The sequence below is a fragment of the Fundulus heteroclitus genome, chromosome 19, assembly GCF_011125445.2.
Source record: "Fundulus heteroclitus isolate FHET01 chromosome 19, MU-UCD_Fhet_4.1, whole genome shotgun sequence".
NCBI classification, from domain to species: Eukaryota; Metazoa; Chordata; class Actinopteri; order Cyprinodontiformes; family Fundulidae; genus Fundulus; species Fundulus heteroclitus.
Genome location: NC_046379.1, coordinates 9122761 through 9139051, shown reverse-complemented (window position 1 = coordinate 9139051; position 16291 = coordinate 9122761). Strand labels below are relative to the sequence as shown.

The 16291-nt window shown below is 41.4% G+C and overlaps 1 protein-coding gene across 2 annotated transcripts in view; it reads left to right on the top strand.

Moving 5' to 3' along the window:
- Positions 1–611: 611 nt before the first annotated feature.
- The window catches only part of kif26ab (kinesin family member 26Ab), a 101429-nt gene continuing 85749 nt past the window's right edge, over positions 612–16291 (top strand). Inside the window, exons 1-2 of one of the 2 annotated variants that reach the window (XM_021310646.2) lie at positions 612–1103; positions 2604–2822. In XM_021310646.2, coding sequence (XP_021166321.2) covers positions 969–1103; positions 2604–2822 — 354 coding nt within the window. In that variant the 5' untranslated portion in view covers positions 612–968. Of the gene's footprint in view, positions 1104–2193; positions 2435–2603; positions 2823–16291 lie in introns of those variants that run through there. The other variant, XM_012852518.3, reaches the window with a different exon arrangement.

Sequence of the window (16291 nt, the reverse complement as noted above, 5' to 3'; positions counted from 1 at the left end):
ATCCTCCTTGTGGAAGGTGATGCTTACCGGCTGCTGGACAACTGTCGAGTCAGCACTCTTTCAGCTATGACATAAAATTTGTGAATTAAAAATCACATTTCAATTGGTCTTTAATATTCTGAAAAGAAATAAAGTTGGGCTTTTTGAGAGTTATCACTTTGTGTGTAATTAATATTTAATTTACAGTGGAAAATCAGTTTTAATTTTTACATATTGAATTACTGAAACAAATTCACTTTTGTATGATAATTTATCGAGACGCACCTTTGTGTGGACACATTAGCTAAAACTAATATAAATATTGAGAGCGTTAACGTTTCTTGGATAAAAGGGGATCATTTTGAAGATTTTTTAACCTCAAGAAAATAAAAAAGACAAATATATAAGTGTGCTTCAGTTGCAGTTTGTAAATAGGTATACAAGAGAATAAGCATGTAGTGATTCTGTGTGTGGAGGAACAGCCAGGATTGCCACTGTGTTTTACATCTTCGTGAGGGGGATGATAGAGCGGGTCATCACAACCTGACAGGGGGGAGCTTATAGCGGAGAGAGAGAGAGAGAGAGAGAGAGAGAGAGGGAGGGTGGCTGAGTAAGAGGGGGAGTAGGGTGAGGAGATGGAGGGAGGCAGGAGATCAGTGCGCAGCAGATGCACAAGGTGCTCCTTGTTCGCTCTCAGACCTGAAGCAGCATCAGTCAGAGATCAGGCATGAGCAGCCTCAGGATTTCTTAAAAAGTAGCCGAACACAGTGGATACAAACCCCGGGGGATTGTCCTTCCCTTTCTCTTGGACCACAGACCACTGGGAACCCGGGAGGTTATTTTTACGCACACGTGCTCAACGCATTTCCCTGGATGTTGGGATTAAAAAACCTCTCGGATCTTTTCTGGCGAAACAAGACTCGTGAATTACATGGATCTAAACACCAAATAGGAGTAAAATCTGTTGTTGGGCAGCGCTTGCAGCCAGCATGGCTTTACCAAACTCACCGGGCTCTCCCGGAGCAGGGAAGCCCAGCCCCAACGTCATAGACCTGGGGACTATCTTTGTTGACTCGGACATCATATTTGGGTTTACAAGTCACCTGCTGAAGAGAAAAACAAAGGTAAGAAGTGTAATTTGGGACGAAAAAAAAAATACATGAATAAATATTATGAGGCAAAACAGTTAGGGTCCAGACTAATGATGCGCTTAGGAGCGCTCCTCTCCGGGATTCTGGTGCAACTCACACCATCCCCTTTTATTGACCTCAGATTAATTTCAAGTCTTTATTTAATGTCTTTGGGGGAGTTTGGGTTATTTTTTACGTTCTTTGATTTTCTTATTTTCTGAAATATAACCCAAAACGCACATAAAACCCTACATAAATACAATACCAGTATAAATGTTATGTTAACAAATTAGAAATCATGAAGCTATTCTAAAATGTTCTGAACGCATTTGTGCAACAATCTAACAAAAACGATACTGTATGAAATTGTGGAGCAGTTTTCCTTTTCTGATGCTACAGCGATCCACAGGTCTTGAGATGATCTCATTTCACCCTTAAAACTATTAGAAGTTATTTTCTGTCAAACGTTTTTTCTGGATTTATTTGCGATTTAGCATGAAATGACGTGTATTAAACTAAAGACTGACACAAATTGTAAAACCCCTTTCCGTGGTAGCCACTATGGCTTACATCACCCGCATAAAAAAATTAAAGTTTACCAATTAAATATTAAACTCGTAGTGCGCCGTTTCCTTCAGTCTGAGAGATGCTTTTGCGTTGTTCACCCAGGCGATGGCGCCAGAGTCCCATGCACGACGCGCAGGGACGCGCTTGTTGACGATCCTGAACTGGAGTTATTTTGTTGGTCAAAAGGAAGACTAATCGTAAAGTATGGTTTCTTAAATGAAAGCACTTGTTTCATACCAATTAGCCAAAGTACATCTAATTACATGACGGCCTATTCTTTAAGGTTTTTATTTCGCATTTTTAAATGTCTATTATTCCATATATAACGCAGAGCAACACGCTTACGCATTAAAAAAAAGAGTAAATATAGGAGAGATATTAAATAATTAAAACTACCAAGAGAGCGTTTAAATGTCTCGAATATTGAGACCCCACCCCGGACGAGAAAGTTTATTCAGCCCTCCCATTTTTAGCAGGGCACACCGCCTCCTCTATTGATCTGCCCAAACTCTGCGCAGCTTTCAAACTTATGGACACTCTCAGTCGTTGCCTTCGCTGTGCAGCTCCTGCCTACTTGCAATGTGACAGATGACAGCGAGTCTAATCCTCAGAGTAGCTCATGGCGCTACCTGGCCGCTTGCGCTTTGACTTTGACGAAAGATTCTCCTGAAGGCATAAATCTTGGATCCCGGAGAATGAGAATGTCAGAGGGCATTTTGGCTACTGATGGAGAGGACCCCCAAAACCGCGAGTTCACTGTAAGTGGGTCACACTCGGGGCTGAAAAGTTGGTTTGCGTTTTAATTTAAATTTAACCCGCATCTCGCTGTTGTGCGCACTCAAGTAAGTGTCGCTCTCTGGTTTGCCCGTGCGCACCTGACGCACGAACGGCCCAACTGACAAGCAAACTTTTCATCTTGTGCTGAAGGTGGAGGGATGTGCGAGTGGAGGGTCCGCCGTGAGCCCCAGGAAAAGGCTTCACTCAGCGGAGGAAGCGCGATGCAGCAGCCGACCTCCACCCGAGGGCGCCGGGTCAGTTTCCATCACCGAGTCGGAGGAGAAAGGAGGCTTTTGCCAGCTGTGTCAAAAGAAGGTGTCCGAATTGAAGAAGCAGGCGCAAGCTCTGGCTGACCAAAACTCCTTGAAGGTTAGTTTACTCTCCCGTGTTCCCATCTTTTTAATTTCCTCATCACTTCAGAGTGGCTGTATTGAGGACCCCATGACGGCCCCCATGTGGATTTTTCTCAGGCTGGTTGGCAGTAAGTGGGCCTGGGATCACAATACACTGATTGTTCGGTACCCACTTGGGTTCACTAATACAGCCGACATGGCAAAACCAGTAGGTCATCAGGAATTGCCCAACGCTATTAGGGCCTATACGGGGTAGCTGGCATTCCACACAAAACGGGCCCATATTGGTAAGAAACTGGATGAGAATGATTGTCACGTGGGATACTTCACAGGTTACACAATGGCCCCAGATAAATGTCTTGTAAAGGTTCAATAAAGGATAACTTGGCCAAAAAGTGAAGCCACACACACAAGACACACACTGGTCATACACCTGTAGCTCAGAGTGAAAATCTCCAGGTAGGTGCTGAAAATACACTATATATGGGCCCCATGTGGGTCCTGCTCATGGATGTGTCCTTGGTGGACCTGGGCTTGGATAAAATTTCATATGTGGGACCCACTTGGTTGACTGTATAAAACCTATTGCAGCAAAACCAATTTGCCAAAAAAACATGGCCATTAGCTGTGTCTATGTACCATATGGATGCCACTTTTTGTATCCACAATTATTCAGGTTTAGACTTATGCAGTATGCAAGGGGCCATTATGTAAGGCGTGAACAGTTAATCTGGGACCCATTTTAAACCCATTTCTATATTCAATATGGGCCCTTTATGTAAATGTTGGCTGAGCACCAACCGACTCTTATGGGTTCTACGTTGGTTTGCTGTGCTATTTAAAACAAAATTGATTAAGACTCATCTGAGTTCCCATATGGATTGGCTCGGATCCAGCAAACATTTGCATGTTAGCCCCATATTTATAGGAAATGGGTGGAAAATATGTCGTTTCTTGGGAGTGTCCATAGGTTACATAATAGTCCGAAGATAACAGCCTATACAGGTTATGAAGCTGGGTAGCACTGGGCAAAATAGTGGAACCTATATGGAAGACACTGCTATAACCTACATAGGGTAACTGGTTTGGCCAATATTAGTTGTTTTTAGTTGTAGTTTTTAGCCTAATGGAGGTCACAAAAAGAAGCCCATTGTGAGCCCAGACCCAGATAGACTGTCCAAAATCAACATGGGCCACACGTACCCTTATGGGCTGGCTATTTATAGGCTCCTGACCTGCTGAAACACCTCTTTCAAGATGTGTATGTCTTTCAATTGTCCTTCCAACTAGTCGTTCACTTTGTGTTGAAGGACAATGAAACTCAACTTGCTATTTTCTAACTGAACCCAGAAGATTGTCATCATTCTCTTGTGCAATTATTTATTGCTCTACTTGACTTCAAATGCTGGCCTTGGATGTTAAACTGGATGCGTTTGAGACATTTAAAGTGGCCCTTTGTTCAGCCAAACAATGCTTATCTTTTTTTTATGTCGCGGTCGGGTGTGGAAGGGGGGTGGGGTGGGGTGGGGGTGAGCCGCTCACGTTGGAGGCAGCGGAGGAAGTCGAGTCCCAGTCGGCCTTCGATGTCCATTGAAAGTGTTCCTGTGCTGCTGCTCCCACAATTCCCACCACTGTTAAACGTAGGCCTTGCCCCCCCTGTTGTTGTGACGGGCTCGGCTCGGCCTCTGCTCCGTGCCCCTTTGTTGTAATTTTGCTGTTGTTAAAGGCGGGAGAATCTCAACGTAAGATTGAGTTACAGCACTTTAGGGTTCACTTGTAATCCCAGAGCACCTGTGGTTCGTCCAGGAGCAGGTGTTCAAAGGGATAAGGGGACTTTTCAAGCACCTGGGGTCTGTATGTGTGGTCTGCCCATTATGAGACGTTCGGCGCTTATTATATCTATATTCAGCTATCGGGAATATCCACTTCATATATCCATAAAGGCTTCACTTGTGTCCTTTCATCTGTCATCGGAACTGACCTCTTGTGTTTAATGACAGACCCTCCGGCAGCACTTTGTGGCTCTCCCCAGGTGCTCCGTGAGGAAGAAAGAGACGAAGACCTCCCCTTCACCCACTATTTGCTCTTGTTGATGGCTAAATTGGGCCCTAATTCCAGGGTGGCAAACAGTGATGGCTGGGTACTGTTATTGTACCGTTGCGATGGTATGGCCTCCTCTAGGCTGAAGGATAAAAACCCCATTGTCTTTTTGAGGTTTGGACAGCTCACCTGTTGGGCCTCATAGGATGGATGATTGGCTCCAAATTACTTCCTCCATGGAGGGTATAAGGTCAGCGGGGTTACTCGGGCAAGCCTGCTGGTGTTTGTGGGATCCTGCAACCTGCTGCGGTTTGGACGGAGTTTGCGTCCGTCCTGGGAAAAACCCGAGAGCGGAGACTGTTTACCCGAGGTCACACTTCCCCACCCTGCCAATCTGCCTGCAGACCCGTATTTTTTTTATTCTTAAGAGGAAGCCGCTCAGTCCCCAGACAGCCCCCGCCCGCCTGCTTACTGTATTGTTCCAATACAGTAGTGGTAGCGAGTGGACAAAAATTAAAGGAAGAGTGAATGTGCTTTTAAACATCAAGCCTGCTGGAGGGAAAGTTGGCTTTTCACACACTCTGAAGTCTTCCAGACAGTTTTTTTTTTTGTATTTTCCTGTTTGGGTCTGGAGGAACGTGCTTACAGTATGTCCCAGAAGAAAGCAGTGGAAGCGAGGGCCTCTCCCTTTGTGGCTGCGCTTCAGCTCAGCTTTGTAGTAAGGCCTCCAGTTGTGTGAGGGAACAATGAGCAGGCAAAAAAAAAAAAAATCTGTTAACAAATATTGCAGTAGCTTGCAAAAAATATTCATAATAAACTTCTTGTGATGAATGTTGCTGTATTAAATCCACAAACTTAATTTTTTTTCCTTTAGGTATTTTATATGACAGACCAACATAATGTGAGGTATAATTGTAAAGTTGGAGCAAAATGATACATGGTTTTACAACATTTTCTAAAGTTACAAATCTTAAAAGGTTGGCATACATTTATATCTTCCCTATTGACTGTGATAAATAAAATTCAGTGCATTCAGAGGTATACTAATTAGTAAATACAATAGTGAACAAACAGCATTATAATGTCGGAGGAACAATCCAGAGAGGTGAGGGAGGAATTTGTGGAAAAGTTTAAAACGAGGCTAGGTTATAAAACAATATTGCACGCTTTGGGTATTTTCTGGAGCTCGGTCCAATCCATCATTTGAAAATAGAGCATGACATTACTGTAAAGTTACCAGGGTATAGGCATCCACCTAAAATGAAAGCACAGGTAGGGAGAGCATTAATCACAGAACTGGCAAAAAAAAAGGGGAAAAAAATACTCTGGAGGAGCTGCAGAGTTCCACAACACTGGTTCACTCAAAGGAACACTATGAATTGTGTAGCGCTGTCCGTGGCAAGAAGAAAGTCAGAAAAAGTCCAGCTGTCGATGGGGGAGAGGCGGGGTACACCCTGGACAGGTCGCCAGTCTATCGCAGGGCAACACAGAGACAAACAAGACGAACAACCATTCATGCACACCTAAGGAGGATTTAGAGGCCAATTAACCTAACAGTCATGTTGTTTTTTGGACTGTGGGAGGAAGCTGGAGTACCCGGAGAGAACCCACACATGCACAGGGAGAACATGCAAACTCCATGCAGAAAGACCCAGGGTGAGGGTAGGACTCAAACCCAGGACCTTCTTGCGGCATGGCAACAGTGCTACCCACTGCTCCACCGTGCAGCACCTCAGCATTTCACATCTCCCCAATTAGAAGTTCTCTACAGTGAAACACGATGGTGTGGAGATGGTCTTTTGCAGGGAAAGAGAAGCTGGTCATATTTGATTGGTAGATGGATGGAGCTAATACAGGATATGTAATGGAGACTGTGAAAGACTTGAGCCTGGGACAAAGTTTTACCTTCCAAGAGGATGTATGGAATAGTTTAGATCAAAGCTTATTCATGTGTTAGAATGGCCTAGTTAAAGTCCGCCATTAAAGAGACCCGGACTCTGTTACAAGACTTGACTTGTTTGGACACTTACCATCTAATCTGATTGAGCTTTAGCTTCTTTGCAAAGCAAAATGGGAAAACAATGTGAGTCTGGAGATGAGCAAAGCTGGTGGAGACATACTCGGAAAGACCCGCCGCCGCAAATTCAGTCAAGCAAAGTTCTTTAAAGCAGCCGCCAGCCTCTGAAAGCGTCTTTGGCTCTCCAGGTGCCCCATCGGTCTCATGCACACTTGTGCAGAAACACGTATGCAGACTTGCGTTTGCCCATACCTGTGTGCACATTGATGCGTGCACACATTTAGATGCCGACGCTAAAAAGAATATTTCACTTCTTTCGACATTTTATTTCAGCAATTTTGCACCTTTTTCTTCAAAAACTAAAACCCACCTTTTACTTTGCTACTTTACTCTGTGTTTGCACTACCTTTCTTTCATGTTAGCTGTCTTGACACCTGTCATGTTGTTCAGACAGCAAGTGGTAAAATAATGCGAGGAGGAAACATGCCCTTTAGTCAAAGGACAGGTATAGGCAGGAAACACGACCTCCATACTTTATTTAATCAAGGGAAATCACCTATTTGATTTGCATAGCTAAAAACTGTGATGAGTGATTTCCATCATTAGTGGTAGACTGTCTGGGTTCATTAATTTTGATAATTTTCAGAGCGCTTATTGTGGCTGAACACGGCGACTAAGTGATGATTTACAGAAAGATTAGTGCTTAAAACTCTTACTTTAAAGAAACCACCAAGCTTCGTACTGTAATCAGAGGATCTTTCAACAATCGTTAGATAGCGGTTGGACTGGAACCTCCACCCACAACATCTAACTGCTGAGTGAAGATCTCTGACATGAAGGAAATCCCTAACATGAAGCTGAGAGACTCGCTGGGGTCATGATTAGATGCAGGAAAAATAGCCAAATTGTTTCCCCCGTTGCAGACCTGCCATCCTGTCTGCTGGCTGCTTGCTCAGTAGCAGAGGGTGGCCTAAATTAGTTAGTTCGCAGACCTGTGTAAATATAACAAATCACCCGCTGCTAGGAACAATTATTATTCCTTGCCTCAGGCCAGGTAGGAGCCAATCAGACCACAAGGTTGTGGATAAAACACAAAAACGTGGCATCTTTTCTGTTTCAAAGGGATCCCTTTAACACATTTGCTGAGCTCTCATGGAGATAACATTCAGAAAGACTGAAAGTCAAGAAAGTTGGGTTTATTTATGGAGTATTTTTCACCAAAGTTAAAGGGATACTCAGTGGACATCTAAGGTCTCGTCTATTCTCGTTAAAGAGTCGGCTTGTTTGTTCTAATCTACCAGAAACCAAAGTGTTAAAGTTGGGGAACACCCAGATTTGACAACATTTTACTTTTATATCTTGTTTTTTTTGCTTAAAGCTTTAGATTAATAGCTACAGTGCCTTGCAAAACTAGTTACACCTGTTAAACCTTTTCACATTTCACCACATCACGGCCCCGAACTTCAACTCTCCATATCATATATGCTTTGATTATATACCATTTACCTGTTAGGGGATCACCGTCCTGCTGAAAGATCAACCTCTCTTCCAATCTCAAGTCTTTTGCTGCCTCTAAGCAGTTTTCATCCAGAACATCCCATTATTTAGCTTCATCCATCTTCCCATAGCACCTTCCTCTCTGTGTTTGCTGTCTCCTTTACATGAATTGTGGCAAACTGTTCTCTTATAGCTTTTCTCTCGCCACTCTTCCATAAAGGCAGAATATTGTGTCAAATAATTGTCCCACCTTAGACATGGCTCTGTGCAGCTTCTCTTTTGGCTGCTCTGTCACGTAAAATCTAAAATACTTTGAAGTCTGTGGTTGTGACAAAATGTGACAAAATGTTAAAGGGTTATGAATACTTTTGCAAGGTTCTTTGTAGTGCAGACTTGTAAGTAATGTGACTTGTCATCCATTTCCAAGAACTAAGTCTGTGTGTCTTCTGAACTCGTTCGCTTTGTAGCTCTGTAATAGTCTTGTCATGTTTATTCTGATTACAAAAACCTTGAAGCGTCAACACGATTCAATGCTTCCTTTTTGTCCGAGCCTCTGCTGCATTGCAGTTCGCTGCACTGCAGAAACGACAGACTGATACAATAAGAGTTCTTACAGTCCTTATTAAACATTGAGATTGATGAATACGGAAGCAACGCTGGACCTTGTGAGCTTTATTAGCATGCAGACTGATTAAAACACAATGTCTGTGAGGGGTTGAAGCTGTTGGAGGTTAAGGTCAGCTGCTGCCGGACCCCACCTTTTCCTGGGACCTTTTGCACCGTGGAATTAGAAACCTTGACAATTAAGCAGACCACTACAGACATCTAATGAGTCCACAACCAACTGGGATCTCATACACACAGAGAGCTCGTTCTAGCTAATCATGTCTGGTATGTATGCATAAAGTGTCTCCGGCTCTTACGGATGGCGTACATCAGGGTGACTACGAATGTGGCTGCACAAATTAATTTATACCATTAGAGTTTTTGCAGGTTATTTCTTGTTGAATTGATGAATTATGGGAGCAATAATTCTCACAAATTAGTCATTGGGATTCATGTTGGATTTCTGTCATTTTTGTTCCTAATTTGATCCTCAATCCTTTCAAATGTGAGTCGTGTTGGTGTGTCTGCGCACGGCAGGTTCCTCAGACCAGCTTGTTTGATGCGTACGGATTGCCTGAACAACTTAGTTTGAACCGAAGCTGCATGCTTTGCCTTTTTTGCCCAGGGCAAATGGCTCTGTTGTTATGGAACGTTTATTTAAGGATAACAATAATGCATATTGATAATTACTAATGTACAAGTAAGTCAGCTTGAGCTGCCTCTATAATGTTTCTCACACAGTTCTGGGGATTGTTGCTTCTTCTTTGTTTGCTGACCTCTATCCTTGCTATTAATTCTCTTAAATTGCTGGGTTGATTATTGTGTGTGTGTGTGTGTGTGTGGGTGTGTGTGTTTGCTGGAACAGGTGTGCCTTGCCAATTTCGCAGCAGGAGGGCAGGCAACAGGATGGAGTGACTGAAAGACAGATGGACGGAAAGACTTTGAAAAGCCCCTTTGGTCGTGAAACTTGAGATGACGTAGAGTTAAAACAGTGCATGACCATATTGTTCTCTTCACCTTTAAGCACCTGAGCCCCGGGTGCTCTCTGTCATATCTGTGTGTGTGTGTGTGTGTGTGTGTGTGTGTGTGTGTGTACTCAGCAGCCTGTTTCAGTGCAGAGAGCCTGGGAGGAGATGAAAAACGATACACAAGAAGAGAGGAGATGAGCTGTTCTCCTGCTTCATCCCTGCGTGCAGTGTGACTTCTGCTTTATGGCATGTGGCTATATTAAACTGTAGAGCAATAATCTGGTGTCAAGTGGTGCAGAGACCACAGACATCAGTCATGGTGCTACTGTGCAGCCCCTGTATGTTTGAGCAGCAGCAGCACATGCAGTTGCTTAACGCTAATTTACAGCTCTCTGTAGATGTTTCTATGTCCTCTTTCAAGCAAATAGATTTCAGAACCAAATAATTTTTTTTTCTTTCTGGGTTAACCTCGACGTCTGGTTGCCAAAGCTCCTTTTCAAAGGCCAAAATTGGATTTCTAGATGTGTTCAAAGGTCCTTTTTCCCCTCTTTTATTAGTTTGATCCCACACAAGCAAAATAAATGGCAGCTTTTGCCTTGAAATTCTTGTGACCTTAAAGTGGCTAGCTTTTTGACAGTCAAACATAATGAGAACTCAAACTTTATGAGACATTTTAAATTCACATTTTATCAACTTATCTGCTTTTCATGCCACAACAAATAAAGTACCATTCTTTACACACAAGAATAAACTGAGCCTAAAGGCAACAACAAAATATCTGAAGTAATAGGTAGAAAATCCCCAGAAACAGGTGGAATTCAGACTGACCTGGTATAAAAGAGTTCACCGCCATCAGTGAGCTGCCTAAACATCTGCCTCTATAAAATGTTTCTCTTTATAATTTTCTGAATGCCATATTTTAGAAATTAAACACATCCTCTAATCTGAAAAGGTGTCTAATTATATGATTGATGTAAACATTTCAGTAGTTCAATTAATAATGGCTCATTTGTTAGAGACTGATTTAATCCCTTACTGACCTCATTTATAAAAAAAAAATCAGTTATTTATAATTTTTCTGTCAAAGACTTGCTACATTAAAGTAGTGATTGCTGTATTCAATGTAGCAGATATATAATACATGGACACATTGGCATAATTTGGCATTATAATTCAGCATTATATTAAAAGGCGATAACTGCAGATTTAATCCCTCTCTTTTGCTGTACAGATGATTGTATATGTTTGTAACCTTTTGGCTTCTAATCACTAATTTGATACGTAAATATGTTCCTTTTGTTCAGCGCTTTTCGTGTTTTCCTCATCCAATCAGATTCATTTGTGATAATTGCCAAAGCCACACTCCTGTCAGCTTGAAAGCGCAGGTGCAAATGTCACTCAAGCTTACAAATGCAAATAAAAGAGTCAGAAAACAACAATGACAAGAAAGGAGAGAATGGAAACAGAAAAGTAACCTGTTTTTTTTTTTTACATAGGAAGATCTTTGATGAGGCGCTAGGCTAACATTAGCTTCCACTTTCTAAGTTTTTATTTAATCCTTTGATAACTGAGCTTTTAACAAGTTTTCTTTGTGGTTTAAAATGGTTAGAACACTTCTTACAGAAAATATTTCTTATTTTCTTAATAACATAAGCAGTTAGCTTTTAAGACGATTATTATTTAACTAATTATTGTATAATATTAGTTAAATAAACTAATCTATTATAAGAGCATTCCGCCTTAGTTTCCAGTCTCTCCTGGCTGTTGGTTTACCCACAGCTGAGCAAGTTGCCATTAACAGACAGGGGTGAAGCAGGAGTGATAAATACAGCCTCTCTTTTCCTCTGATCATCGTAACGTGTGCACTCATCCTTACTGTTTGAAAACCCCAAATATATCAGATCAAACCCACTTCCAACGATTTTATATGTCAAATCCTCTGCTTCCTTCCAGATTTTCTGCCCCAGAATTGGCATGTAAATAAAAAAATCCTGGTCTGTTAATAAATTTAAACCTGTGGTTCGTCTTCCTCTGCTCTCCAGAGCAGTCTGGTGCAACCAGACCTTTTAAATTTGGATGGTGGACGAAGCGTGTCAGTTGTTATGGGAGTGCAGCGAGTTCTCATTCACTTGCTGGCTCTGCTTTCTAAGCACTTTTACCAGCCACAAGCCTCATTTTCTAACCTCCAGGCCACTCTGGAGTGACGGCCAAATCTTCGCTGCGTCTGCTGCAGCTTCATTCTACATCTTTCATTTGGTGAACTGAGAAAGTGAATCAGACCCAATTGTTGCTGGCTAGTCCACTACTTATCGCAATTGCATGGGGTAAATTGCCAAGTTAGCGCCGGTAATGGGTTCAGGCTGTGCGGTTGCAGGAGGCTGATGGGTTTTGGTTCGAAGGAGAGCGAAGGCCGATACTCGTCCCCATTCATCGGGAATTGGTCAGAGGAGGTGGAGGAATGCAACACCTGGAATCACTGCCACTCTTTCCGCCTACGCTGCACTTCAGGCTGCGCAGATGAGTAGATCCACTGCGGACAGGATGAAACAGGAGCTGACACACAAACACACGAAACGAGCTCGAGTCGCAGGCGTGCACAGGTTTACCAGAATGCGTCGTCTCCGGGCCATCTGGTTGTGGCTGCTGTGACTTTGCTGCTGTAATGCCTACAGTGAGTCGTCCAGATGTTCCCACAGTTACCTGTCAACTGAGCAAAGCTATTTAGACCGCTTAAACGTGGATATTCAGTCTGACACCTTCAGATGTTGAAAAGATTGCAGGGGAGCATTTATATGGGAAAAAGTGCAACCAGAATATATATATTTTTTGTATAGGAAACTGCATAAACTGCATTCATTTAAAAGAACATGTATGCAATGAACTGTAGTCTTTATTTTTTAAAAGCAACATAAGTTTATCTTGTTAGTTTGTTTGCTACCTGTATTTTAAGTCAAGCAACATGACATTGATTGCCTACATACAGATGCAGACAAATGTGTCTGCATTAAAGTTAATCTTTAATTGGTGCAAAAAATCTCCTAGAAACATTCAAGCTTTAATCTGAGGACATTTATTGTGTCTCATATTAAGAAATATATAATCTTGAATAAATCCCCTGGTTGCACAATTACTAATAACATTGTTAGTTACTTAGTCTTCCCCTACAACATTTCCTAAGGCTGGACAGAGGAATCTTTGATCATTCCCTTTTGGATCCTCTCCTTTGCTCTCTTTTCTTTATCTGACACCACAGGTTTCCAAAAGGATTACGGTAGGAACTGAGAAGATGGTGAATTTAGAGTTTGGGCAATGTTTTATTTGTTCTTTTAGGCTTAAATGTTGGATGATCATCTAACTGAAAGACCCAAGCATCACAGCACCACAGCATCACAGATTTCCCACTGTAGCTAATGGTGAGCATGAGATGGTTTTTCATATATTCATCCTTTGCCTAATGCTTAAATGGATGTTTGGTTCTGAAAAAGTTCGATCTCAGTCTCACCAGACCAAAGTACACAGTTCCAGTTAAAGTACCAGTAGAGTTTAGCCAACTCCATATGTTTACATTTCTAATGTCGGGGCAGAAAAGCCTGTTATTATGCATCACTCCCTGACAACCAGTTGGCATGTAGATGGTGTCTAATAGTTGTTATGGAGGCTTGGTGAACAGAATATGCTATTTTGAGTAGTAAAATCTGAATATTTGTTTTTTCCTGTTACCATCCTGCTCAAAATAATGTGGAGCGTTATCCAGCCTAGTTTACTGTGGAATGGGCTTCCTTGTCTCAGCGTATTTATTCCCCAGTGACACATAGTAATGGCTCACTAATAAGAGGTTCCTGTAAAAAAAAAAAGGAAAGTAGAAATGAGAAAGTTCTTCCTTACATGGATTGTTTAAGGCACCGGATGTGGCACCAGTGAGATCAATGACAACAATTTTTTGTAATTTTTCCAAATTTATAAGTGAGATTATGGTACTACAATGAAAGGGTGAGCTAATTTATAGATTTTTTTTTCTCTAGAAAAAAAAGAAAGGAAAAAAAGAGAAAAAATAGGAAAGAAGAAAAAAGAGGGAAAAAAAGGAAAAAAAGGGGAAAAAAAAGATTTTTTTTATAGATTTCTAAACAAATGTGTTTCTCTTTCTAGAAAAAGTGGAAAGCAAAAGTAAAGAAGCAATACACTTTTTTAAACTTAACTTTAAAAACATTTTTTTTTGTCATCACAGTCTTTAAAATCCCCCTTCTTTAGCTGCCTTTGCAACCTTACATTATTTTCAGTTTATTCATGAACAGATATTTGTTGCTAGGCAGAGGAGCTCACAACTTCACTTTCATGATCTATTCTAAAAACATCAGTTTCCTGTTTGTTATAAATCTTTGGGATATTTTGAGTGAACTTTAGGCATACTTTTTAATGCTGTGATATTATGGTGTAGAGTATAAACGAGCAGCCATGCCATGTCTGAATTCTGTGCATGTTTGCCCAATGCTGTATTAAAAGACAATGCCGTTGGTTGAACAGTGCGTGTGAGTTTTTGTTGGCCTTTGATGGGCTCAAAATCTGTTCAGGATGTGCTCCTTTCACACATCTACAGCTTGGATAGACTCCAGTCCCCGTGCAATCCTGACCAGACCAAAGGAAGTACAGAAAGCAAAGGAATAAATGGGTGGTTGGATGGATGTGGTTACGCTTAGAGGACAGAGTGGAATGTGATTTCTGGAAACTACATGCTAAAGGGAATTGCAAAAGTATTCACACCCCATTGTTGTGTTTCACATTTTGTCCACAAACTTCAGTGTATTTTAGCAGGATTCTTTATGATAGACCAAACAAACTGGTGCATGGTTGTGAAGCGGAAGGAAAATGGTAAGTGTTTTTCTAAAAATCCTTTTTACCAGTAAAAACTTTGCAAAAGAGTGTCTTGCATTACTTCTTTTCTTCCCCATATAGAGGTTTATAGCAACCAATCATATTTACTTAGTTGTAAAAGTACTTTTAGCAGTAATTCTGCTGCACCATACCGCCTTAGTTCTGCTTCAGCGATATTACACTGAAGTGACACTAATCTTACTTGATTATTGTTGTAATGTTATCTTCTATCTGCTGTGTCTATCGTGCCACTTGGAGGCACTGTAAACACTGTGCATTGTTACTCAAAGCACTTTGAACTTTTCTAACAATAGTTACATAACATATACATATACATATTAATAATGTTACTTATCTTGAGTTATTTCATTCATTAAAATACTGGCATTTGCACATTGCTTTATATTTTTGTCTGTCTGCATTGATTAAACAGTCACTCAATACCTGAGTTGCCTTTTTACCAAATACTTCTTTACTCCTAACTTGGACCGAAACATATTTGTCCAATCCTCTTGGACAAATGTTTTACAGACTTTCTCTCTTACAAAAGTCAAAAAATGTGTCATGCCAATGCTTTTAGCCCATCTGCGGCTTTGTAGAACCACACCAAACTGAAATAACAGCTGCATGTTATTAGGGGTTTGTCTCTACGCGCTTTATATATCTAGATAGTAAATTGTTCCTGGGAAAATGTCTCAATCTCAGTCAGATTAGCTGGAGAACATCTGTGAACATTAGTTTTTAAGTCTTGATACAGATTCTTAATTGGAATAAAGTTTGGACTTTGACTCGGACACACATGAATACACTAAATCTAACTCTGTCAGGCTTCCCTTTCCCTGCTGAAGAAACCTAATTGTAATTTGTTATGCTAGACATTAAAGTGTATATCCACTTTTTTTCAAAATGTCTCCTAAAATACCATATGCTAGTCATTTTTATTGGTCCAATAACAATAATTTTTAACGAGGCATCACCTATTTGATTTTTCTCTACTCGTTTGTGAATCAGCCCATATCTCTCTTCTTTTATTTCTAATCATCCTTTCAATACTTTCTGAATGAATGCTCCTTCTTCTGCTGAGAGTCTGCAGCACCTCCGTTTTCTCACCGTTTTCTACTCTGTGTATTTGAAGACTGATTACTGTACATAACAACCGTCGCCTTTAAAGAGTTTGCTGCTGTTTGGCAAAGGATTATGAGTTACAAAGAGCCAGACTGAAACGAACAATGCAGGCAAAGAGCAGGCTGACAGGGCGATGTGTTACAGCGCTACACAGGTCTACGGAGCATGAGAACGGAGCACCAGAGGCAGAAATGTCAGCGAACAAAGAGCACAAATGAAACAAGATGTGTAACCATTGAAAATGCATCAGTACGACTATGATCTAAATATGTAACAGTAAACGTCTGCGTGTGCGTTTGCCTCTTGCTCTCTTGGATCCCCCAGCACGCCGCACCATATGTCACGCCGAAGTGAGACGTGCAC